This window comes from Balaenoptera musculus, chromosome 3 (genome assembly GCF_009873245.2).
Source record: "Balaenoptera musculus isolate JJ_BM4_2016_0621 chromosome 3, mBalMus1.pri.v3, whole genome shotgun sequence".
NCBI classification, from domain to species: Eukaryota; Metazoa; Chordata; class Mammalia; order Artiodactyla; family Balaenopteridae; genus Balaenoptera; species Balaenoptera musculus.
In genome coordinates, this window is record NC_045787.1 from 94200241 (window position 1) to 94227538 (window position 27298).

General features: G+C 37.4%; 1 protein-coding gene across 4 annotated transcripts in view; it reads left to right on the top strand.

Annotated features, from left to right (window-relative positions):
- COMMD10 (COMM domain containing 10) overlaps positions 1-27298 on the top strand; it is a 178323-nt gene that overhangs the window by 53789 nt on the left and 97236 nt on the right. The window contains exon 6 of one of the 4 annotated variants that reach the window (XM_036847812.1): positions 8687-8713. The exons of the other annotated variants lie outside the window; for them this stretch is intronic. Within the exon in view, the coding sequence (XP_036703707.1) occupies positions 8687-8698 (12 nt within the window). The 3' untranslated portion in view covers positions 8699-8713. Of the gene's footprint in view, positions 1-8686; positions 8714-27298 lie in introns of those variants that run through there. 4 annotated transcript variants of the gene reach the window in all.

Genomic DNA, 27298 nt, shown 5'->3' on the forward strand with positions numbered 1-27298 from the left:
GGTAAGTTTTTCTAGTTAATCCTTAGTGGGAGAGTTGGTCTTAGGCTCCCATTCCTGGAAGTAGAATAATTCATTGCTATTTCTTTGTCGTTTTGACTTTCATGAATCTGAGAGATTTGGGGATGCACATCTAAAGATTTAAGGGTTAATGTACATTATGGAAAGACCTTTGTCAATGAAATATCATTTGCCTTGCAAACAGTGATTTTTTTTTTTTCCTGAGGCCTGACTAATCTGTTAGCAAACAATTTTGTTGTGTTTGACATGTAACAGGTGCTAACATCTTTTACAGTCTTGTCACAGGGAATAGAGGGTCTAGGTCACCATGTTCATTAATTAAGTCCAGGAAATTTTATTTCTCCTGTGGCTAATCATTTACGTTTGACATGAATCTGTCATTTGTGCCTCTGGTTTCCCTGCTTCTGCCTTTGTTCTGTGTAGCTTATTTTTCACACAGCAGTCATAATTTTTAGACATAATTCAGATTATGTTATTTATCTGCTCAGTATACTCTAAGGACTTACAACTAAAAGTAAGACCCAAAAGCCTTAGCATAGCCTGTAAGATCCTACTGGATATAACCCCATGCTGCCTGTTTAATTAACTTTATCTGATACCTTTTCCCCTCTGTTCCCTCTGCCCTATCCATAGAAGTTGCCTTGTTTTTCCTGGAACACTTCACGGCCTTTGCAGTTTCTATTTCCTCTTCTAGAATGCTTCTTCCCTTGATATCCACATAGATTGGTATTTCCCCTCTGTTAGTTTTCTGTTCAGATATCTTTTCAGAGAGAAGCCTTCCCTGAACACCTTACAAATAATTGTAGCATCTCTCCTGTCACTCTTTATCCCCCTTAACTTACTTTGTTTTTCTTCATATAACTGTCATCTCCTAACATATTATTTATTAATATGTTTATTTACAGTTCCACTGTCCTAGAAAGTAAACTCCATGAGAGCAGAAACATGCCTAAAACAGTGCCTGGCACACGGTGGACCTTCAATTATTATATTTTTAATGAATGAATAGGTGGCTACTGCAGTATTTTTATTTCACACTTACAGACTGTTCTAAATTGATGAGCTAAATAACTAAGTTGAACAGCAGTAAAACATAGAAACTTATACCAGCAGATAGGACTGAGACCTTTGTTGACATAGTAGAAGAGCAGCTTTGAGCCCTGAGCACATCTGGCCATGGTGATAATGTTAAAGATCTTTCTTCAGGCAGTGGCGGTGTTGACAGGGCATTGTCCTTATGATTTTATAAACCAATAAACCCCAAATTAGGAATAGATTATAGAGGGAAAATATTTTTTCTGCATCTTAAATCTTTACAAGGATTTAAAAACAATATAATTATTTTAATTAAGCATTTATTGCTTAAGAGAGCTTGTTGTATAAACAGATATTTAATAAAATATGTCTAATGGGAAATAGAAAATTCAAATTTGGCATTTTTAACAAATCCACCATTTTAACTGTTAGTAAATGGATTTGGGAATGGACTCATATAAAAGGTTTAATAAATTTAATATTTAGTGATTTCAACTGTGATTTTAAAGACATTGGGGGATAGTTTTCTAACTCTGTGCCTATACCTTACTTCCTTTGTCCTTGCACCAACAGCAAATCTCAGAATGAGGTGTGGGATATAAGTTATATTTTTATCAGTTACACAAGTATTTTTTGTGTTCTTTGTTAGACACATCTCTTTGAGTATCACTGGTTTAAAGTAAGACTATACTCATTGCTGGGTTAGGGACAAATCTCTATCATAGGGACAACAGCTGCATATTTACTGAATGTTTAGTATGTGCCATTGCTTAAAATATATTATCTAATTTGCTCTTCACAGTAACTCTATGAAATAGATACCACTTATTATCTCCATTCTGTAAAGAAGAAACTGAGCAAGATCATATAGCTAGTAAGTAACTGAGCTGAGATTTGAGCACAGGTCTGTCTGACTCCAATTTAATAAATCATTCAGTGAATAACTCTCCTGATTTAGAGAGGAAATTATTTCAGCACTTGATTTTCTATTTAAAATGGAAAAAAAAAAGTCAGAAATGAGGATATGACGTGGAAAATATATTGATGCTAAGCAGCTATTTATATCAATTTCACTTGTTGAAGAAAATCAAGAATCAAATTTTGCATTAGAATAACAAAACTTGACGATTCTGATCAAATTATAGTCCTTATATTTTGGGCAAATACAATTGTATATTTCTGGTAACAAAATGTGTACTCTTTTTTTACTGAAGTATAGTTGATTTACAGTATCGTTTTAGTTTCAGGTGTTCAGCATAGTGATTCAGTATTTTTGCAGATTATACTCCATTACAGGTTATTACAAGATAGTGGTTATAATTCCCTGTGCTATACAGTATATCCTTGTTGCTTATCTGTTATATATATTGAAGTTTGTATCAGTTAACCCCAAACTCCTAATTCGTCCCTCCCTACTCCCCTCTCTCCTTTGGTAACCACAAGTTTGTCTTCTGTGTCTGTGAGTCTGTTTCTGTTTTGCATATACATTCATCTGTATTATTTTTAGATTCCAAATATAAGTGATATCATACAGTATTTGTTTTTCTCTGTCTGACTTATTTCACTGAGCATAATATTCTGTAGGTCTCTCCAGTTTTCTGCAAATGGCAGTATTGCATTCTTTTTTATGGCTGAGTAATATTCCTAAAATGTGTATTCTTAATAAAGTATGAACATTTATTCAAAACCTATTATGTCCCAAGCTCTGTGATAGGTGCTGAGTGGATAAAAATGGGTATTAAGCTTCCTCTTCTGGACAGACTCACAATGATATGATAGATAAGGACTTGGAAACAATGCAGTTAGTTGGGAAATATGTTAAACACCTAAAATGGTGCCTGACATACTAGAAGCTTATAAATAGTGATGAATTATGGATGTTTATTCACAGTGCAGTATGAATATACAATGTAGGGTATTGATTTTATGTAGATTCATAGGAAAGTGTCCACAGTGGAGTACATATTTGATTTAGGCCTTAAAAAGTGAGTGAAAAAAGGAATGGATAGTCTGAGTAAAGGGAAGAGTATACACAATGACTAAATTCAGTAAGATTAAAACCTAAATATATTGCCCACAAAGATACTTCATTTACCTCCCTTGTAGCTTTAAAAAAAAAAAAAAACAGAAGGCGTTTCATTTACTGTATGAGTAAATTGTTCCAATAATATTGTATTATGACAGGGAGTCATTGACAAAATCAGGAATATTTATTTTTATTTTTTATTTTTTAATCTTTGAGCAATGTAGATACATAACCTAACTGTACCATATAAAGTACAGTAGATCAATCAGGATACTATTTAATCCTTAAAAGAGAGGATTGCCAAATATGTTGGCCTAAAAGAGTTATTTCATAAAACTTTGGACTTTATTGCCAAGTGATCGTTTAGAAGCTTCAGGTGTCTAGTGAGTACGCTCCATTCTTAAGACTTTTAGGACAATTCAGGATGGAATAGTGATGGAGCGGGGACCTAATGTTATGCCTGATACATTAGATGCTCATAAATGGTAATGAGTTTTAGAGGTCAGTTCCAAGTGCCATTGGACAGCAAATAGCAAGTTGTTTTCTGTCTGTCTGCTTCCCATCCTAGACTCTTGAACCCATCCTCTGCCTAGTAAGTAGATGAAATTAGAAATAGAGATATGGAAGAGACTACAGTATTTAGGTTATATGTGTCTCAGAATTGTTATGACTTTTCCTGTTGGTCACTGTTGGAAGACAGACTGTGAATTTTTTAAAATGTAGATTTATTACAAAATTTTAGCTCAAATTCACACTTATTAATGTTTTACACTTTTTCTGACATTGAGCTAATAAATGCATTGTAATTGACCCTAAAATAGTAACTTAGGATCCTAATATCAGATCCTACATCAGAAACATGAGAAAGACAGGGTCCTTGCTCTTTTTAATTAAGTGTGATAGATAAGGCTGGAAAGACAGGAAAGCAACTGAAGACGGATGAGTCTCTCAGGTGTGAGGTAATAGATCTGTATTCTTTAACCACTCTTTTGATTGCATCGATATAAAGATTTTGTTTGAAGGAAAAGCCTAAAGAATGACTGCTATCTGTGAAAATACATAATAATACTGGAAATGTTGATCTGTTGATACCAGAAGCTTCCTTAACTTATTTTTAAGCTTCTGAAGTTGTCTTTGTCCTCAGAGCCTCAGCATATATATAAAACTTTGAGAAAGCCCATGGCTTTAGTCAAGGAAATATGCATTCTTTTCACCTTAGTACTAAAATTAGTAGGAGTAAATATAGAGTGTTTTAGGTTCTGTATTCTACTTCTCTCTTATGGGAAACAGCGTGCTTCAGTGCATTTGTTCTCATTTGCCGCTTGGAGGACCTGTTTTGTGGTGAAAATATCTGTCTGTCTTTGATATTGAGATTGTCTTTCTTTTGATATTGTCTTTCCTTTCTTTTTTTTTAATGTTAATATCCTTTTGTTTTATAAAATAATGCTGATGGTAGATAGTAGGACTTAAAAAATATATAATTTCTTAGAAAGTAAAATGTTGCCAGCCACATGAGTACCACCAATTGTGTGTGGGTGTGTGCGTGAGTGTTGTTCTGGTTTGTAAAATCTAAAAGTCTGGAAAGTACTGACTTAATGGAAAGATCATAGGCTTTGGATTCAGCAAACCTGGTTTAAATTTTTTCTCTGCTATCGTTATCTTCTTTATCTCTAAAATGGGATGCAAATACTTATCTCTTACGGTTGTTGTGAGGATTCACTGAGATAATGTAAGTGTAAATGTAGTGCCATGAGTATAATAGGAGCTGAATAAATTTAGTTTCTTCTCTTCTTTCTTAAGTGGTTGGGGATAGAGGGAATCTCAGGTAAAGTTACCATTTAAATTGAATATAAATCCAAGAGGAAGAAATGAAGAAAGGAAAGGGCCTTGGCAATCCACAGTTTGATGAGCCTCTTAGTAAAGGGATACGACATAGTGCCTTGTACATATTTGGAATTTAATAAATATGTATTGATTTTAAATTATTTGAAAATGTTGGATAAGGGAGTTAATAAAATGAGTTATAAAACAAAGAAAAATAAATCAAATTTAGAGAAAAATTGAAAGATTAAAAATTTTATTGTTATAGTAAAGTGAATCAGGCAATGAACAAAATACTGTGGTGAAGAATCCACCATTTTTACATTCCACATTTTAATAAAGTGTTAAAAGTATTAAAAATTTTTCCAATCTCATTATACTTATAACAATAATTTATAATAATTCAAAAATGTGTTCTTTTTTGTTTTAAAGTGTTTTCACACATTGTGCCGTCGATGTTTCTATGTATGTACTATGCATATTAATATTTTATTAAGTTTAATAGATGAGAGAAAACTGAAGGTAAGATGGTTAAGTGACTAGCATAGTTAGTCATGGTTAGTAAGTGATAATCAGACCAGATCTTAAGATAGCTAGTATAATTGTCTTTTATTTTTGTTGCTATTATTGTGACAAAGACAACTTTATGAGGACCCAGTGGTTTTAAATATTTTATTTTCCCTTTTGCCTTCTGTGAAACATTTTAATCCTTATTCTTATAAATTCAGAATTTAATAAAAAGGAGGATGATTTCCCCAGGGTCACATTAATGACCTTATAACTCTGAAGCAGAATATATCTAATCACTGAACTCCCTTGCTTTTGCTGAATTACAGTGACAACAGTTGATGCCATGGCAGTTGGATAAAATCAGCCTAAGAAAATATTTCTTGGTGTAGATACTTGGAATAGATGATCTAGATACCTTTTCCACGTTTATGAGCAACTATGTTTTTTGGGTTTAAATATTTAGAAAACCTTTTCAAATTGCTTTAAACATCTGGAGATTTCTGTGTAAAATAATTTACCTGGACCAAACATATGCAAACCAGCTCTCATTTAGTGACATATACACACACACACACACACACACACACACACACACACACACGTATATGGTGTCAACTGTGTAATATATAAGATATATTTGTATCTTACATACATATAGTGTATATATGTTTAACATTTTAATTGAGCATGCGCCGTAACCTTTGGTAGCTGTTGTCTCTATAATTAGATACCCATATAGGCTGTGATCTAACCCAGTAGCTTTTGATAAATTTCTTTGCTATAAGAAAGAATATATTGGTTGGAGGTGGAGGGTAACCATGCCCCAGCCCAGCTGGATGGATTACGTATATTCATCATTCTCCATAATTTAAGTTGGTTAATTTAGAACTAATTTTGGTTTAAAGACTTTAAAGCATGGATAACACAGCAGTTTAATGAGCAGCAAAAATGTGCACCTTGATGTCTGAAAGGACAGTTGGTAATATCTCTTGTCAAATCTGTGAGACTAAGTTAAGAAGCATAAGTCTTTTGGAAGAGATACTGGTACATGTCCCAATCAGTGTTTAATTATCACAGAGAGGACACCTTATAGGATCTAATTTGGAACAGTAATTTTGGAACTATTTTAGATGCAGGACCTTTTATCCCGGTAGTCATTCAGCTTCCTCCCACCCCTTCCTCCCTCGCGCGCTCTCTCTCTCTCTGTCTGTCTCTTTCTCTCTCTCTCTCTCTCTCTCTCTCTGTGTGTGTGTGTGTGTGTGTGTGTGTGTGTAAATATTTGACAAAAATTGAGCAACTCTTGTTGGAGTGAGGGAGCCAGGCATAGTTAATAATTTGGCCTGCTCGTACTCCCCCCCTTAATTCCTAGAAATCTCTCTGCCACCCTTAGGCTCCTTACCACTTCTTTAGAGGTTCAATTAAGAAAAGGGGAATCTTTTGACTTAAAGAATAAGCTAAAGGGAAATAATAATTTACCTTAGTGAGAAATTTTTAAATAATACAGCAGTTAACTAGATATATACAAATGCTTTTAATGTCAAAAGATAAAACATATCCGTTAGTACCTCTTATCTAGATCTGCTTAACTCTTTTAAAAGTATCTTCCTAAGCAGCCTCATAGCACAGGGAGATCAGCTCGGTGCTTTGTGACCACCTAGAGGGGTGGAAGAGGGAGGGTGGGAGGGAGGGAGACGCAAGAGGGAAGAGACATGGGGATATATGTATATGTATAACTGATTCACTTTGTTATAAAGCAGAAACTAACACACCATTGTAAAGAAGTTATACTCCAATAAAGATGTTAAAAAAAAAAAAAGAAGTATCTTCCTAAAGTTTATTTTTTAAATGTTGGCTTTTTTTTTCTTGAAAGCATCTTGTAATTAAAAAAAAAAAATCCTCAAATCAGTGTGAGAAGTTCTTGATTATTTTGTGAATAATTTATAGTTTATGGTTGGATTTATTTTGTGGCATTACATTCTTGAATTAGTTAGATTACTTTCACCAAATAGTGCTATTTTACTTTTTAAAACCATTTTTTGGTATAGAACACTTTTTATGTTTTCTAAAATACATTAAATGATATATTTATTTTAATTTAAAAACTAAATGATGTGCAAAAAATACCCCACCCAATTTCCATTTGAATGAAATTTATGTGTAAGTTTCTGGTTATGTCTTGTATGTGAGTAAATAAGCCTAGTCTCTTCCCCTTCCCCCACTGAAGTTACGGGTTTATAGCTACACGGGGTGATTGAGATTACTTTGTGTAACTGTTCTCCCTCACCAATAGAAACAAACTCTGGATTAGTCTGTATTTCAAATTACTGGTTAACTTTTGCTCTACCTCCAAGTAAGTGTGGGTTGTAGATAATTGTTTGTTCAAAGCTTTGGATAGATCTTTGATGAAATTTCATCAATTTAGAATAAGTCCTAATGAGCATGCACACATTGTCAAATCTTCATGCCATAACTGCTAATGAAATAAAAATGTTAAGCTAAAATAGTACCCATCTAGCTTTTTAAACTTTAATTATAAAAGCTAACTGTCATGGTTTACAAATGACCACAGATATCTTTATTTCAAGGAAATTTTGGGATACTTCATTTATTTACACATAATATATGAAGTAAAAAAAAGAAAAAAAAAAGAGTGTGGTTCTGGGCTTTGCCACTTACTGAGACTCAGTTTTATAATTTTGGAGAGAGGAAAGTGTATATATTTCTTAGAAGGGGTTGTGTTGTACAGATCAAATATGATATTTGACATACAGCCACTTAATAAGCTATAATGTGCTCTTGGTAAAATAGAGTGAACAGGAGTTATAGTCTGAACCCTGGAATCTATTTCAAGTCCTTGGAGGCTAGAGTAAAGCACCCCCTAAAGACTTGAAAATGAAGAAAATGCTTCATACAAGATAAGTCCCTCTGAGACTTATCTTGTATGTACACAAAATGAATCATGGCTAACATATGAAAAGTCACTGATAAAGTCAATATTTATCTTAGTCTGTAGTTATAGCTTTTTCAATTTATCAGCATATCTAAAGAAGTATGTGCTCCTCTGAAGCTGCTCAAATGGCCTTGTGCTGTTGAATCCCAAAGAGATCCCTGAGACAAGGACCAGAATTGGCAGTGCATGAAGAAAGGAAATTTAACTCAGAAAAGTCTGAATAATCTGGTTCCATTGTTGAGGGAGTGCCTGTGGTGAGAAGGATATTTCAGGCCATTAAAATATCCTGTTCATCAGACTCCGCTGGTTTTGTTTCTTGGCTCCAGGCACAGTTCTAACAAGGAATACAGTTGACCATATCATATTTTTGGTAAGTGTACTTATTATAAGTTAATAATTAGCTGTTCTTATAGGTCTGATGTACATAGTGTATTAGTTTGCTTGGGCTGCCATAACAAAATACCCCAGACTGGGTGGCTTAAACAACAGACATTTATCTCTAGCAGTTCTGGAGGCTGGGAAGTTCAACATCAAGGTGCCAGTAAATTTAGTTTCTGGTAAGGGCGCTCTTCCTGGCTTGTAGACGTCTACTTTCTCACTAGGTCCTTAGATGGGCTTTTCTCAGTGTGTATGCTCAGAGAGAGCAGGTTAGCTCTCTGGTGTCTCTTCTTATAAGGACACTAATTATTTCAGATTAGGGCCCCATTTAACCTTAATTACTTCTGTAGGGGCCCCATCCAAATACAGCCACACTGGGGTAGGGCTTCAGTATGTGAATTTTGGGGGGCATAAACATTTAGTCCATAACACTTGGTTACCATGTATCTGTCTCAGAGAGGTGACCCCCACCTTGTACCTTTTTTTTTTTTTTTAAATCAAATTAGGATTTGGGGACTTGTACTGCTAAGAGTGGCAAACTTTGGTGGGAAACTCGCTAAGCATATCATTTTTTGCTTTTTGGGAGCTATTCTGTGTCCCTTGTGTCATACTTAGACATTGTATGGTTGGCTGAAAAAGCCAGCACATTAAAAGATTTCTGTGTTTCAGGCTTGGCTCTGGTACATCTAGCTCCGTGGACCTGAGTCTGTTTCTCTGTAAAATGGCAGTAATAATTGCTCCCCAGGGTTGTTATTGGTCATGATTCTTTAAGAGGAAAATATGTTAAAAACTATAATAGGATACAAAGATGAGGGGTTTTTTTATAAAGATGTGCAGTTCTGTTAGGATACAAAGATGAGATTTTTTAAATAAAGATGTGCAGTTCTATTTTATTATTATTTGCAAACTTAAGAACTTGAACTCAGACCTCCTAATTCCAAGATTAGGACTCTATAAGTGGCCAAACATGCCCATTTTCCCAGAAATAATTGTAATTCTCTATGACCAAGTCCTCTGGGGAAAGTCCCATAAAGTTTTATTTGCACCATCTCGTGCAAATAAACCAAAATGCTGTGCTTTGTTTTGTGAATTTTATCTAAATTCAGCTGCTAGTGGTTGGTGCCCAAAATAAAAGATTTTTCTTAGTGATATATCTAGAGCTTACAGAAGAATAATCCAAAACTGGAAAAATACATCTCTTAGCCCAGCCACTTTATATGTTACATATTGAGAAGTCTGTAAAATGTTAAGGAAATATCCTGTATTGGCTTACCAGCTGGCACTTTTATAGAGAGAAATCTGATTTAAGTTGATATCTAAGGCTGGATGGAGGTGGGGAGGAAAGTAGAGAAAAGGTTTTGATTATTACAGGAGGAGGAAGGATATTATTTACACTACCTCAGTGATAGCAAGGGGGTAAGAGGTAGAGAGGTAGGGAGAGGGAGAGTAAGAGAGATTATATGAAGAAAAATTCTATTCTGATGCTAATTATATTTTGTAGGAATATTGATGCTGCCTCTTTTCCCTCTAAATTTGCTACCTTGAATTATAAGGCCTTTTTAGCTTTTTGATTCTACTAAACCATAGGACTTCCCTCAAACTTGAAGCGTTTGCTCAGACTGACTAATTGCTTTATGGTTATCTATCCTAGGTAGGAAATATTTAAGTGCTTTTTCTTCAGTCCTACAGAGTTTTAGGCTGATACCTTAGAAAGCAGAGCTGAGTTCCCATGTGGAGAAAAGCTTTACTTATAGTGTTCTGTGTTGTGAAGCCATGTCTCTGGGGTGTCTTCTTCTGTAGCCGCAGCCCTGGACCAGGCCAGGAGCCATGGAGAAGAGGTGCACAGGGACTTGTGCTCCTGAATCCTGGCTGTGCCTATATGTAGGTTAACATTAAAAATACGAATTTACGTCACTCATTTGAAACAGAGAGTCTTTGGAGCTTGAACTCTCTGTGCTTTTTAACTTCTTGAAAAATTGTTTAATAATATTTCAGTGTTATTATTGTAAAGCCTCGAGTAATAGAGTAATACATCCTAGTTTGAATTAGGATGAGAGAATGCCTTTAATAATTTTATGTAATATGGTCAAATCTTCGTCTTTTGCTCTTGTAAAGCTTATAATATTTAAACTATCTAAAATTATGACACTATTGTATTCTTCATTGAGGTTCATAATAGTGTAAATGAAATACATTTGCATTCATGTTTTCTTTTAATATATAATGAAAATATTTAGATAATTAGTTAAGGTCAAGACGAAGTCATATAATTTTAATTCATCTAACAGCTGTCTCTTGTCCCCATTTATTCCCTTTTTAAGGTAGCTTACAAATGAAAAAAGCTTTGGTATTAAACTCTGTTTCTTAGAAATCAGGAAATTCCTAGGTTATACTTCCTATAGAATCATATTTCAACATTATTTCTTTGACTATAGTAATTTTCAATTTTCCTGTTATACGTTTCTTTTAAATGCTAAGTAAGCCAAGTTAAGCAAGTTAATATTAGAGTGGAGTATAAACTTTGGAGTTTCCTGACTTTTAGCATTTAAACTTTTTAACTTTGCTTTGGTGGGCTGGATCATGCAATTTAATTTATATAGTTAGTATAGATATATTCATATTCAAAGAGTAGTGGTTATTTTCTGCCATCACACTGTGAGTAGCTTAAAAAATAACTAATTTGCATCCTAGATAGTGAAGTACTTGGTGTTTGCCCTTCACTTTTGGTAGCTTTTAATTTTCACCTTTCTAGCTATGATCAGAGATCTTTCCAAAAGTTCTAGTACGTTCTTTGTTTTCGGTAGAGGAGTTATAGTTTCATAAATCATCCACCTTCTGTAGATATATTTGTACAAATGCAAAGACAGTTGTATGTGCTAACTGAGGAAGCCAAAGTATTAGGTATTAATTTCCTTGTGAATACATTTTAACTGTTTCTCTTCCCTCCCCTGCAATGAGTACAATCAGAATACTAGTAATAAGAATTCGTTCATTCATTCTGTCATTCAACAGACATCTATGGAAAGTATACTATGTGCCAGGCACTTCTAGCTATTGGGGATAGAGTAGTAATCAAAGCAAAGTCCCTGTCCTCTTAGATGTTTTTTTCTGGTAGGTGGAGAAAGAACATAAACAGATTGAACAAGTGTATATTCTATCAGGTAGTGATAAATGCTATGAAGAAAAACTAAGTGGAGTATGGAGACAGAGTAATAATGGGGTACTATTTTAGGTAGGGAAGGCGTTTCTCTCAATAAGGCAATATCTAACTGGAGACCTGAAAGAGGTGTGCACATCTTGAGGAAGAACAATCTAGTAAGCAGGAACAAGTGTCAAGGCCCTGAGATGGAAGTGTGCTTGTAGTAGTCCCAGAATATCAAGGAAACTGCTGTGGTGGGGTAGAGTGTGTTTGGGAAGAGCGTTTCAGATGATACGGTGAGAATAGTAAGACAGGTGGAGGATGTGAAATCCTGTAGTGCCTTATAGGCCTTGGTAAAACCTTGAATTTTACTGAGTGGAGAATTTTGAACAGAAGAGACAGATGATCTGAATTACAGTCTACAAAGATAACTATGGCTACTGTACAGAGAAGAAGTTGTAGAAAAGCAGTGGTAGAAGCAGAATAACCAATTAGTAGATTTTAATAATAATTCAATCAAGAGATCAAAGTGGTTTAGACCAAAATGACAGTGGTACAGGTGGTGAAAGTGGGATTCGGGGACTTTGAAGATAAAGATGGTAGGATTTGTTGGTTAGATAGAAAGTGTGAGAGATAATGAGTCATTAAGGATGAGTCCAGAGTTTGCCTGGATAATTTATGTCTCTCTCACTTGTCTGTATTTGCAGGAACCCTTTCCCAACCATTCTGCTTACCCTCAAAAGAGTATTCACTCTGACTCAGTGTTTATCAAAACTAGCGATCTTCCTTTAAGTCTGTTGACGTGTCCTTTTTTAACTTCTCTATAAAGAAGTGGTCAAAATCTAAATGTTTACTAAAAGTTTGAAGTTGATTTAAACCATTTAAAATAGTAGATTAACTTTTCTTTTTTAATACTTGTATTTTATGGCAGATAAGATAAAATACAGCCTGCCGATGCAGATATGGAGGACTAGTTTGCTGGGTAGCAAGTCTGTTTCGCTCTTTTCAGTCTCTCATAGCTATTTCCTTCCCTTCCCTCAGGCCTCTTAAATGTCATCATTCAAAGAGGAATATCTTACCACCCCATACAAAACACCTGCTCATTACTTTCTGTCTCCTTAACTTGTTTATTTGTCTTCCTTGAATTTATCATTACCTGATATATACTTGTTTCTTATTTTTGTGTCTATCACCCCACTGAAATATAAACTCCATTAAGGCAGTGGCATTTTTTTTTTCACTGCAGTAGTCACAGGGGCTAGAACAGTACTTAGCATGTAGTAGTTATTCAGTAAATAACTACACATGAATGAATGAATGGTTTTAAGTAGATGTCCTTATGTGAAAACATAGCACAGTACATGGCACAGAATTAGGGGTTTATTAAATGGCAGCATGAAAAGAAAAATGAGCATCCTTGTGGATTGCTTGTGGGAATGTAAAACAGTGCAGCCAGTGTGGAAAACCGCATTGTGAGTCCTCAGAAAGTTAAACATATTACCATATGATCCAGCAGTTACACTTCTATGTATGTGCCCAGAAGAAGTGAAAGCAGGGACTCAGGTATCTGTACACCCATGTTCATAGTGGCATTATTCACAATAGCCAAAAGGTGGAGGCTACCCAAGTGTTTGTCGACAGATGAATGGATAAAAATATAGTATATACATACCATGGGATATTATTCAGCGTTAAAAAGAAATGAAATTCTGACACATGCTACAACATGGATGAACCTCGAAGACATTGTCCTAATAAGTAAAATAAGCCAGTTACAAAAGGACAAATACTGTATGATTCCACTTATATGAGGTACCTAGAGTAGTCAAATTCATAGAGACAGAAAGTAGATAGAATGGTGGTTGCCAGGGTTAGGGGAGGAGGAAAATGAGGAGTTAGTGTTTAACGGGTACAGAGTTTCAGTTGGGGAAGATGAAAAAGTTCTGGAGACGGATGGTGGTGATGATTGCACAATAATGTGAATGTATTTAATGCCACAGAACTATACACCTAAAAATGGTTAGAATGGTAAATTTTTTATTATGTATATTTTACTACAATTTTTTAAAAAACAACAACAGAAAGAAAAATGGACTTGAAAGCAGGCTGTTCTGCGTTTGAACCTTACCTTGACCTTGTTGGCTTTCTGGGCTTTTTCATGGTTCTACTCTGGGCTTTAACAAATAGAACCTAAAGTATTTAACATAATATTCATTGAATTGGCAACATGCCACTGTTATTCTGAGGGCTTTAATTTTATATTTCCTCATTTCTAGCTACTCGGACTCAATTTTATTTATGGTTATTTTTCAGTATTTTTAAAACTTCATTATATAGCTCAAATTCTTATTCTAAAGTCTTAAATTCTTTATTTTCTGATGTTTAGGTCCTGTGTTGTACTCTTAATAGATGGTTTACTTTCATTTCCTCCTTTTATTATTTGTAAAAAATATTTCCTGGTTATTAGTTCTCACGTTATTCATTCTTGAGTAATAGGTTATTTATTTTTGACCACTGTTGTCTTTATTTCTCTGGGTTGAATCAGGAGACAGAAACCACAAAGTAATTCAAACAGGGGAAGTTTAATATAAAGAATTATTAAGCTATGATAGGTGAGAAATTCAGAGGTCTCCAAATATCATTTTCTTCTCCTTTGCATATTTTGTCCCTTACTCCCTTTGCCATCTGGAAAATATCTACTCATCCTTTAAGACTTAAATGCCATCTATTCTTTCCTTATTTGCCCAAGGCTTCCTTAGTGCTAGGTGACCATTTTGCTTTAAACATGCATCTGTTTGTTTATGTATGTCTCATCTCACAATGGAACTGAGTTTTTTCTTATGTCTTAGTGCATTTGGGCTCCTATAACAAAATACTGCAGACCGGGTGGCTTATAAACACAGACATTTATTGCTCGCAGTTCTGGAGAGTAGAGGTCCAAGATCAGAGTGCCAGCCTGGTTGGGTGAGGGCCCTCTTCTGAGTATCAGAGTATCATCACACGGCAAAAGCTGCTAGGGATCTCTCTGGAGCCTCTTTTTGTAAGACATTAATCCCAGTCATGAGGGTTCTGTCCTCACGACTTAAGCACCTCCCAAAGGCCCCATCTACTAATGCTATCACTTTTGGGGGTTAAGATTTCAGCATATAAATTGGAGGGGGCACAAACATTCAAGCATAGCACCCTATCCATCTTTTAACCCTTGGTATTTTAACCCTTGGTATTTACAGCACATAGTAAGTGTTAGATGTTTGTTAGATGAATAAATAAACTGTATCCATGCATTCTTGGCTTTAAATAGTTTTTTATTCAAATAACATAATCACCTACCATAACTTAAAAAAAATAGAATTCAGAAGGATACATGCTATAATTGAGAATTATTTGGGTTCCGTGTGTTTATACCTGAAAAAAAAAAAAACACCTTAATTTCTATAGTTCTTCGATTTCCCTAATGCTTAAAAGTATATTGCTATGTGATAGGTAGAGCAAATTAGAGATGAAGAAAATGAGGTGAAAAGGAGCTAACTGCTGAAATGAATGGTGAAGTTGAAATTAGGAACCACCTCTTTTTGGAGTATCTTCTTTTAATCTTTCTAGTATTAAAAATCAAGTAGATAAATATTTATTTATTGAGCTCTTCACTATGTGATGTTGTGTTAGATCTGTGACTCTAGGTTCTCTTCCACATCTAAGATTCTGTTATTACTTAGTAAGTTTGAAACCCTAAAGAAACCTTATTTAAATATTTTGCTAAAGTAGGTGGGTATGTCAAATATTTGAAATAATTATAAATTACTGTAAAATTATCACATATTAAATAAAATACAATAAAGTATAATATACAGCAAACTCTATGCTGCACTACCCAAAGATATCCTAAAATGTATGTTTTTATGTTTGCATATGCATGTTTACTCACACCTATGTGTGCATATTTAGAATTTCTTAAATTGGCACATAAATTTATAATTTTTTAAATTGGCACGTAAATATAATATGGGTGATGGTACCCCTTTTTTGAGTTCCTGTCTCTGAAAAAATTGTACCATTCTAATTCCTAAGAAATGCTTAAAATTATAGTACCAGGAAATACAGCCTCTTTGGTAAAGTTTGTTTTCTAGCCGATATAAGACCTTTTGTAGTTGGTTCTGCTTTTTCTAGTAACCTTAAGGAAGATTGGTTCGATAATAAGATTTTAACACAAAGTTTGCCCTGACTTATTCTCAGGAGGGGTCAGGTACAGTTGATGAAATCAGCCATTAGAATGTATTCACAGAAACATCTTGATTCCCAGGAGTTTGAAAACGTAATATTGTATGTCTTAATCATTCAGTTGCATTAGATACATGATAATTCTGTAATGCACCTGGATGAGAGACTTATGGGTTTCAGGTACTCTATGTTAAAGGGATACAAAGAAAGCATTTTTTTTTAACATCTTTATTGGAGTATAATTGCTTTACATTGTTGTGCTAGTTTCTGCTGTATAACACAATGAATCAGCTGTACGTATACATATATCCCCATATCCCCTCCTTCTGCGTCTCCCTCCCACCCTCCCTATCCCACCCCTCCCTATCCCACTCCTCTAGGTGGTCACAAAGCACCAAGCTGATCTCCCTGTGCTATGCCGCTGCTTACCACTAGCTATCTGTTTTACATTTGGTAGTGTATAGATGTCATTGCCACTCTCTCACTTCTTCCCAGTTTACCCTTCCCCCTCCCCGTGTCCTCAAGTCCATTCTCTACGTCTGAGTCTTTATTCCTGTCCTGCCCCTAGGTTCTTCAGAACCATTTCTTTTTTTTAGATTCCATATATATGTGTTCGCATACAGTATTTGTTTTTCTCTTTCTGACTTACTTCACTCTGTATGACAGACTCTAGGTCCATCCACCTCACTACAAATAACTCAATTTCGTTTCTTTTTATGGCTGAGTAATATTCCATTTTATATATGTGCCACATCTTCTTTATCCATTCATCTGTCGATGGACACTTAGGTTGCTTCCATGTCCTGGCTATTGTAAATACTGCTACAATGAACATTGTGGTACATGACTCTTTTTGAATTATGTTTTTCTCAGGGTATATGCCCAGTAGTGGGATTGCTGGGTCATATGGTTAGTTCTATTTTTAGTTTTTTAAGGAACCTCCATACTGTTCTCCATAGTGGCTGTATCAATTAACATTCCCACCAGCAGTATGGTACTGGCACATACCAGTATGTGCAAGAGGGTTCCCTTTTCTCCACACCCTCTCCAGAATTTATTGTTTGTAGATTTTTTGATGACGGCCATTCTGACTGGTGTGAGGTGATAGCTCATTGTAGTTTTGATTTGCATTTCTCTAATGATTAGTGATGTTGAGCATCCTTTCATGTGTGTGTTGGCAATCTGTATATCTTCTTTGGAGAAATGTCGATTTAGGTCTTCTGCCCATTTTTGTATTGGGTTGTTTGTTTTTGTGATATTGAGCTGCATGAGCTGCTTGTATATTTTGGAGATTAATCCTTTGTCCGTTGCTTCATTTGCAAATATTTTCTCCCATTCTGAGGGTTGTCTTTTCGTCTTGTTTATGGTTTCCTTTGCTGTGCAAAAGCTTTTAAGTTTCATTAGATCCCATTTGTTTCTTTTTGTTTTTATTTCCATTTCTCTAGAAGGCAGGTCAAAAACGATCTTGCTGTGATTTATGTCATAGAGTGTTCTGCCTATGTTTTCCTCTAAGAGTTTTATAGTGTCTGGCCTTACATTTAGCTCTTTAATCCATTTTGAGTTTATTTTTGTGTATGGTGTTAGGGAGTGTTCTAATTTCATTCTTTTACATGTAGCTGTCCAGTTTTCCCAGCACCACTTATTGAAGAGACTGTCCTTTCTCCATTATATATCCTTGCCTCCTTTGTCATAGATTAGTTGACCATAGGTGCGTGGGTTTCTCTCTGGGCTTTCTATCCTGTTCCACTGATTTATATTAATGTTTTCTGTCAGTACCATACTGTCTTGATTACTGTAGCTTTGTAGTATAGTCTGAAATCAGGGAGCCTGATTCCTCCAGCTCCGTTTTTCTTTTCCTCAAGATTGCTTCGTCTACTCGGGGTCTTTTGTGTTTCCATACAAATTGTGAAATTTTTTGTCCTAGTTCTGTGAAAAATGCCATTGGTAGTTTGATAGAGATTACATTGAATCTGTAGATTGCTTTGGGTAGTATAGTCATTTTCACAATGTTGATTCTTCCAATCCAAGAACATGGTATATCTCTCCATCTGTTTGTATCATCTTTAATTTCTTTCATCAGTGTCTTATAGTTTTCTGCATACAGGTCTTTTGTCTCCTTAGGTAGGTTTATTCCTAGGTATTTTATTCTTTTTGCTGCAATGGTAAATTGGAGTGTTTCCTTAATTTCTCTTTCAGATGTTTCATCATTAGTGTATAGGTATGCAAGAGATTTCTGTGCATTAATTTTGTATCCGGCTACTTTACCAAATTCATTGAGTAGCTCTAGTAGTTTTCTTGTAGCGTCTTTAGGTTTCTCTATGTATAGTATCATGTCATCTGCAAACAGTGACAGTTTTACTTCTTCTTTTCCAATTTGGATTCCTTTTATTTCTTTTTCTTCTCTGATTGCTGTGGCTAAAACTTCCAAAACTATGTTGAATAATAGTGGTGAGAGTGGGCAGCCTTGTCTTGTTCCTGATCTTAGTGGAAATGGTTTCGGTTTTTCACCACTGAGAACGATGTTGGCTGTGGGTTTGTCATATATGGCCTTTATTATGTTGAGGTATGTTCCCTCTATGCCTATTTTCTGGAGAGTTTTTATCATCAATGAGTGTTGAATTTTGTCGAAAGCTTTTTCTGCATCTATTGAGATTACCATATGGTTTTTATCCTTCAGTTTGTTAATATGGTGTATCACATTGATTGATTTGCGTATACTGAAGAATCCTTGCATTCCTGGGATAAATCCCACTTGATCATGATGTATGATCCTTTTAATGTGCTGTTGGATTCTGTTTGCTAGTATTTTGTTGAGGATTTCTGCATCTATGTTCATCAGTGATATTGGCCTGTAATTTTCTTTTTTTGTGACATCTTTGTCTGGTTTTGGTATCAGGGTGATGGTGGCCTTGTAGAATGAGTTTCAGAGTATTCCTCCCTCTGCTATATTTTGGAAGAGTTTGTGAAGGATAGGTGTTAGCTCTTCTCGAAATGTTTGGTAGAATTTGCCTGTGAATCCATCAGGTCCTGGGCTTCTGTTTGTTGGAAGATTTTTAATCACAGTTTCAATTTCAGTGCTTGTGATTGTTCTGTTTATATTTTCTATTTCTTCCTGGTTCAGTCTCAGAAGGTTGTGCTTTTCTAAGAATTTGTCCATTTCTTCCAGGTTGTCCATTTTATTGGCATATAGTTGCTTGTAGTAATCTCTCATGATCCTTTGTACTTCTGCAGTGTCAGTTGTTACTTCTCCTTTTTCATTTCTAATTCTTTTGATTTGAGTCTTCTCGCTTTTTTCTTGATGAGTCAGGCTAGTGGTTTATCAGTTTTGTTTATTTTCTCGAACCAGCTTTTAGTTTTATTGATCTTTGCTATTTCCTTCATTTCTTTTTCATTTATTTCTGATCTGGTCTTTATGACTTCTTTCCTTCTGCTAACTTTGGAGTTTTTTTTGGTTCTTCTTTCTCTAATTGCTTTAGGTATAAGGTTAGGTTGTTTATCTGAGATGTTTCTTGTTTCTTGAGGTAGGATTGTATTGCTATATACTTCCCTCTTAAAACTGCTTTTGCTGCATCCCATAGGTTTTGATCCATCGTGTTTTCATTGTCATTTGTTTCTAGGTATTTTTTGATTTCCTCTTTGATTTCTTCAGTGATCTCATTGTTATTTAGTAGCATATTGTTTAGCCTCCATGTGTTTGTATTTTTTACAGTTTTTTTCTTGTAATTGATATCTAATCTCATAGCATTGTGGTCGGAAAAGATACTTGATATGACTTCAATTTTCTTAAATTTACCAAGGCTTGATTTGTGACCCAAGATATGATCTATCCTGGAGACTATTCCATGAGCACTTGAGAAGAAAGTGTATTCTCTTGTTTTTGGATGGCATGTCCTATAAATATCAAGTCCATCTTGTTTAATGTGTCATTTAAAGCTTGTGTTTCATTATTTATTTTCATTTTGGTTGATCTGTCCATTGTTGAAAGTGGGGTGTTAAATCCCCTACTGTGATTGTGTTACTGTCGATTTCCCCTTTTATGGCTGTTAGCATTTGCCTTATGTATTGAGGTGCTCCTGTGTTGGGTACATAAATATTTACAATTGTTATATCTTCTTGGATTGATCCCTTGATCATTACATAGTGTCCTTCTTTGTCTCTTTTAATAGTCTTTATTTTAAAGTCTATTTTGTCTGATATGAGAATTGCTACTCCAGCTTTTGATTTCCATTTGCATGGAATATCTTTTTCCGTCCCCTCACTTTCAGTCTGTATGTGTCCCTAGGTCTGAAATGGGTCTCTTGTAGACAGCATATATACGGGTCTTGTTTTATGTATCCATTCAGCCAGTCCATGTATTTTGGTTGGAGCATTTAATCCATTTACATTTAAGGTAATTATCGATATGTACGTTCCTATTACCATTTTCTCAATTGTTTTGCATTTGTTATTGTAGGTCTTTTCCTTCTCTTGTGGTTCCTGCCTAAAGAAGTTCCTTTAGCATTTGTTGTAAAGGTGGTTTGGTGGTGCTGAATTCTCCTTGCTTTTGCTTCTCTGTAAAGGTTTTGATTTCTCCGTCGAATCTGAATGATATACTTGCTGGGTAGAGTAATCTTGGTTGTAGTTTTTTCCCTTTCATCACTTTAAATATGTCCTGCCACTCCCTTCTGGCTTGCAGAGTTTCTCCTGAAAGATCAGCTGTTAACCTTATGGGGATTCCCTTGTATGTTATTTGTTGCTTTTCCCTTGCTGCTTTTAATATTTTTTCTTTGTATTTAATTTTTGATAGTTTGATTAATATGTGTCTTGGCATGTTTCTCCGTGGATTTATCCTTTACGGGACTCTCTGCACTTCTTGGATTTGATTGACTATTTCCTTTCCCATATTAGGGAAGTTTTCAACTATAATCTCTTCAAATATTTTCTCAGTCCCTTTCTTTTTCTCTTCTTCTTCTTGGACACCTATAATTTGAATGTTTGTGTGTTTAATGTTGTCCCAGAGGTCTCTGAGACTGTCCTCAATTCTTTTCATTCTTTTTTCTTTATTCTGCTCTGTGGAATAGTGGAAATAGTTATTTTCACTATTTTATCTTCCAGGTCACGTATCCGTTCTTCTGCCTCTGTTATTCTGCTATTGATTCCTTCTAGAGACCTTTTAATTTCATTTATTGTGTTGTTCATCATTGTTTGTTTGCTCTTTAGTTCTTCTAGGTCCTTGTTAAACATTCCATGTTTTTTCTCCATTCTGTTTCCAAGATTTTGGATTATCTTAGTTCATTACTCTGCATTCTTTTTCAGGTAGACTGCCTATTTCCTCTTCATTTGTTTGGTCTGGTGGGTTTTTACCTTGCTCCTTCATCTGTTGTGTATTTCTCTCCTCATTTTGCTTAACTTACTGTGTTTGGCGTCTCCTCTTTGCAGGCTGCAGGTCCGATGTTCCCGTTGTTTTTAGTGTCTTCCCCCAGTGGCTAAGGTTGGTTCAGTGGGTTGTGTAGGTTTCCTGGTGGAGGGGACTGTTGCCTGTGTTTTTTGGTGGGTGAGGCTCGATCTTGTCTTTCTCATGGGCAGGAACGAGTCTGATGGTGTGTTTTGGGGTGTCTGTGAACTTATGTTTTTGGCAGCCTCTCTGCTAATGGGTGGGATTGTGTTCCTGTCTTGCTAGTTGTTTGGCATGGGGTGTCCAGCACTGGAGCTTGCTGGTCCTTGAGTGGAGCAGGGTCTTAGTGTTGAGACGGAGATCTCTGGGAGAGCTCTTGCCGACTGATATTACGTGGGGCTGGGAGTCCAGTGTCCTGAGCTCGGCTCTCTCACCTCCGAGCCTCAGGCCTCATACCTGGCCGGAACACCAAGACCCTGTCAGCCACACGGCTGCTAGTGCTGGAGGGTCTCCTGCAGAGGCAGCGGGTGGCTGTGGCTCACCGCGGGGACAAGGACACTGGCAGCAGAAGTTCTGGACAGTACTCCTTGGTGTGAGCCCTCCTAGAGTCCAATAAGCATGTTTTTAAATTTAATTCTGGCTTCATGTTTATCTATGTAATTTTATAATCCCAGAAACAAAATAAAATAACAGAAAGGGAACCAATATAAAAACGAACAGTATTTTGCTATAAAAGTTCCTAAAAGAGCTGAGCTAGAGTTTGCCACTCTTTCCAAGAGTAATTATCTGAAATACTGAATATAGCTGAGCATTACCAAATATATTCTTATGGGCTTCCTAAAAAGAAATTCTCAAATCCTGTTTTATCTTTTGCTACTTAAATTAATTGAAGTAAAGGAAAGGAAAAAAATTAACTTCCCCTCATACCCTGATTTCATGATTTTGAAAATTATGAAATTATTTTAAGGTTTTATTACTTAAAAGAGTATTGCTTTATTTATCTTGCTTGATATAGACAGAGGAGTTGTCAGAGTTAATCAGTCACAGGTATTAAGGATCTACTTATCAAACACTGTGCTGTGTCTTGCTGAGTTTGCAACTAGTTGTTACCTCAAAAATCTGCCCAGAGTCACACTACTGGATAATGTCAGAAGCAGAGTTAGAACCCACGTTTCCTGACCATAGTGGAGTATTTTCTGTTTGTAAGCACCTATGAGCATATGTGGAGTGGGCTTGATTCAAGACACGTGGAAGAAGTGAGATGTTGAAGGGTATGAACAGGTGGTAGGGAGAAGAGCTGGTGTTCCATGAGGGAGAGAGCTTAGAAGCCTTGGGGAAGAATAAAGGGAGCAGCCTAATGAGAGTGGAAGGCACATAGTAGGAATTGTTAGTAACCTGGGGTTAGATTAAGGACATCCTTGCAAACCATGTACTTTTTATGTTGTAGGCCCTGGAGTGCTTTTATAGATTTCTCAAACAGAATGACTTGATAAAATTGTATTTTGGGAAGATCATTCTGTGATGGTGAGCATGAAGGATTGAAGTAAGGTAATACCAGAGGGTGGAAAGGCAGGATAGATTGAGCTATCAGGTTGTCGTAGTAGGAATGAAGTAGAAAATTCAAACCCACGAGGCATATCTAGGGAGAAAAGCAATAGGACTAGATTTTAGTTTAATACAGAGAATGAAGGGAAGAGTGTAGAAGGATTGTGATCCTGATGCTGTTGGTCTAGGAACACATTTTGAGAGCCACTGTTACAGATCTTGACAGACGCGTTTGAAGTTATCCAGATGAGAATGAGAAGGAAGATTTTTTAATTTAAGAAAGTGATCTTTAACTTCTGGCATCCATGGTCTTATTTACCACAATGGTAGTGTGTTATGAAACTGGCCGGCATCTCAGCATTTTTTCATCTGAACTTTCCATTATTTATTCATTTATTCAATAAATGTTTTCTAAATATTTAATATGTGCTAGGCATATTTAGAACTGGAGATAAAGAGTAAGACAGACTTAGCTCCTGCTCTCATGGAGTTTACATTCTCCTGGGGGCCATATATAGACAAATAGGTAAACAGGCAAATTATGTAGTTGCCAGTTGAAGTACGTCATATGAAGGGCACAAACAAGGGAAAGAAGATAGAGAGTATCAGAGACCAGACTCTGTTAGGTATGGTGGTCTCTGAAGAGATGACACTGAAGTTGAAACCCAAAAAAGAGAAGGAACTAGGTCTATTGAGAGGAGGAGGCGGGAGTATTATCTTAGTTAAATATTAATAGGCCTTCTAATGAGAGTGGCCTTCTAATTTTATATTTATAAAATATAATATTTTATAAATATTTATATTTATAGCACTATTATTATTTTTAAAAAGTTATATGATAAGGCAAGATGAAAAATCTTTATTCTAGGAACTGAAAGTAGACTAGCTTGCTTATAAGTTTGGGGAAGGGAGGCAGGGGGGAGGTGAGGGAGAAAGAGGAGAGAAATTAAGGGCAATCCTTGGCTTTCTGGTTTATGTAAATAGATGAATAGTATTGTTTATGGAAATGGGAAGAACGTGCGTGTGTGTGTGTGTGTGTGTGTGTGTGGGGTCAGGGGGAGCTCAGCTGTGTTTTGAGAGTTTGGTCAAAGAAGCAGTCAATGAAGGTGATTAACATCATTACTACGTTAAAGTAAGATTACACAGTAAGATTAAGATTACACGGGGGTGGGGGGGGTGGGGAGAGAAGATGGCGGAAGAGTAAGACGCGGAGATCACCTTCCTTCCCACAGATACAGTAGAAATACATCTACACGTGGAACTGCTCCTACAGAACACCCACTGAACGCTGGCAGAAAACGTCCGACCTCCAAAAAGGCAAGAAACTCCCGCCGTACTTGGGTAGGGCAAAAGAAAAAAGAAATAACAGAGACAAAAGAATAGGGAAGGCACCTGCACCAGTGGGAGGGAGCTGTGAAGGAGGAAAGATTTCCACGCACTAGGAAGCCCCTTCGCGGGCAGAGACTGCGGGTGGCAGAGGGGGGAAGCTTCGGAGCCACGGAGGAGAGCGCAGCCACAGGGGTGCGGAGGGCAAAGCGGAGAGATTCCCGCACAGAGGATCGGCGCCAAGCAGCACTCACCAGCCCGAGAGGCTTGTCTGCTCCCCCGCCGGGGCGGGCGGGGCTGGGAGCTGAGGTTCGGGCTTCGGTGGATCGCAGGGAGAGGACTGGGGTTGGCGGCGTGAACACAGCCTGAAGGGGTTAGTGCACCACAGCTAGCCGGGAGGGAGCCCGAGGAAAAAGTCTGCAGCTGCCGAAGAGGCAAGAGACTTTTTCTTCCCTCTTTGTTTCCTGGTGCGCGAGGAGAGGGGATTCAGAGCGCCGCCTAAACGAACTTCAGAGACGGGTGCGAGCCGCAGCTATCAGCGGGGACCCCACAGCAACAGGGGTGCAGAGGGAAAAACGGAGAGATTCCTGCACAGAGGCTCGGCGCCGAGCAGCGCTCACCAGCCCGAGAGGCTTGTCTGCTCACCCATGGGGGCGGGCGGGGCTGGGAGCTGAGGCTCGGCTTCGGTGGATCGCAGGGAGAGGACTGGGGTTGGCGGCGTGAACACAGCCTGAAGGGGTTAGCGCACCACAGCTAGCCGGGAGGGAGACCGGGAAAAAGTCTGCAGCTGCCGAAGAGGCAAGAGACTTTTTCTTGCCTCTTTGTTTCACTGCGCGCAAGGAGAGGGGATTCAGAGCGCCGCCTAAACGAACTCCAGAGATGGGCGTGAGACGCTGGGGCTGCTGCTGCCGCCTCCAAAAGCCTGTGTGTGAGCACAGGTCACTCTCCACACCGCCCCTCCCGGGAGCCTGTGCAGCTCGCCACTGCCAGGGTCCTGTGATCCGGGGACAACTTCCCCGGGAGAACGCACTGCGCGCCTCAGGCTGGTGCAACGTCACGCCGGCCTCTGCTGCCGCAGGCTCACCCCGCCTCCTCTGTACCCCTCCCTCCCCGCGGCCTGGGTGAGCCAGAGCCCCCGAAGCAGCTGCTCCTTTAACCCTGTCCTGTCTGGGCGGGGAATAGATGCCCTCAGGCGACCTACACGCAGAGGCGGGTCCAAATCCAAAGCTGAACCCCAGGAGCTGTGCGAACAGAGAAGAGAAGGGGAAATCTCTCCCAGCAGCCTCAGAAGCAGCGGATTAAAACTCCACAAACAACTTGATGTGCCTGCATCTGTTGAATACCTGAATAGACAACGAATCATCCCAAATTCAGGAGGTGGACTTTGGGAGCAGGATATATTAATTTTTCCCCTTTTCCTTTTTTTGTGAGTGTATATGTATATGCTTCTGGGCGAGATTTTGTCTGTATAGCTTTGCTTTACAATAGCTTTATTTTACTTCACTATATTATAGCCTCTTTCTTTCTTTCTTTCTTTCTATTTTTTCTCCCTTTTACTCTGAGCCGTGTGGACGAAAGGCTCTTGGTGCTCCAGCCAGGCATCAGGGCCGTGCCTCTGAGGTGGGAGAGCCAACTTCAGGACACTGGTCCACAAGAGACCTCCCAGCTCCACGTAATACCAAATGGCGAAAATCTCTCAGAGATCTCCATCTCAACATCAAGACCCAGCTTCACTCAACGACCAGCAAGCTACAGTGCTGGACACCCTATGCCAAACAACTAGCAAGACAGGAACACAGCCCCATCCATTACCAGAGAGGCTGCCTAAAATCATAATAAGGCCACAGACACCCCAAAACACACCACCAGACGTGGACGTGCCCACCAGAAAGACAAGATCCAGCCTCATCCACCAGAACACAGGCACTAGTCCCCTCCACCAGGAAGCCTACACAACCCACTGAACCAGCCCTAGCCACTGGGGACAGATACCAAAAACAACAGGAACTACGAACCTGCAGCCTGTGAAAAGGAGACCCCAAACACAGTAAGATAAGCAAAATGAGAAGACAGAAAAACACACAACAGATGAAGGAGCAGGGTCAAAACACACCAGACCTAACAAATGAAGAGGTAATAGGCAGTCTACCTGAAAAAGAATTCAGAATAATGATAGTAAAGATGATCCAAAATCTTGGAAATAGAACAGACAAAATGCAAGAAACATTTAACAAGGACGGAGAAGAACTAAAGAGGAACAAAGCAAAGATGAAAAACACAATAAATGAAATTAAAAATACTCTAGACGGGATCAATAGCAGAATAACTGAGGCAGAAGAACGGGTAAGTGACCTGGAAGACAAAATAGTGGAAATAACTACTGCAGAGCAGAATAAAGAAAAAAGAATGAAAAGAACTGAGGACAGTCTCAGAGACCTCTGGGACAACATTAAACGCACCAACATTCGAATTATAGGGGTCCCAGAAGAAGAAGAGAAAAAGAAAGGGACTGAGAAAATATTTGAAGAGATTATAGTTGAAAACTTCCCTAATATGGGAAAGGAAATAGTTAATCAAGTCCTGGAAGCACAGAGAGTCCCATACAGGATAAACCCAAGGAGAAACACGCCAAGACACATATTAATCAAACTATCAAAAATTAAATATAAGGAAAACATATTAAAGGCAGCAAGGGAAAAACAACAAATAACACACAAGGGAATCCCCATAAGGTTAACATCTGATCTTTCAGCAGAAACTCTGCAAGCCAGAAGGGAGTGGCAGGATATACTTAAAGTGATGAAGGAGAAAAACCTACAACCAAGATTACTCTACCCAGCAAGGATCTCATTCAGATTCGATGGAGAAATTAAAACCTTTACAGACAAGCAAAAGCTGAGAGAGTTCAGCACCACCAAACCAGCTTTACAACAAATGCTAAAGGAACTTCTCTAGGCAAGA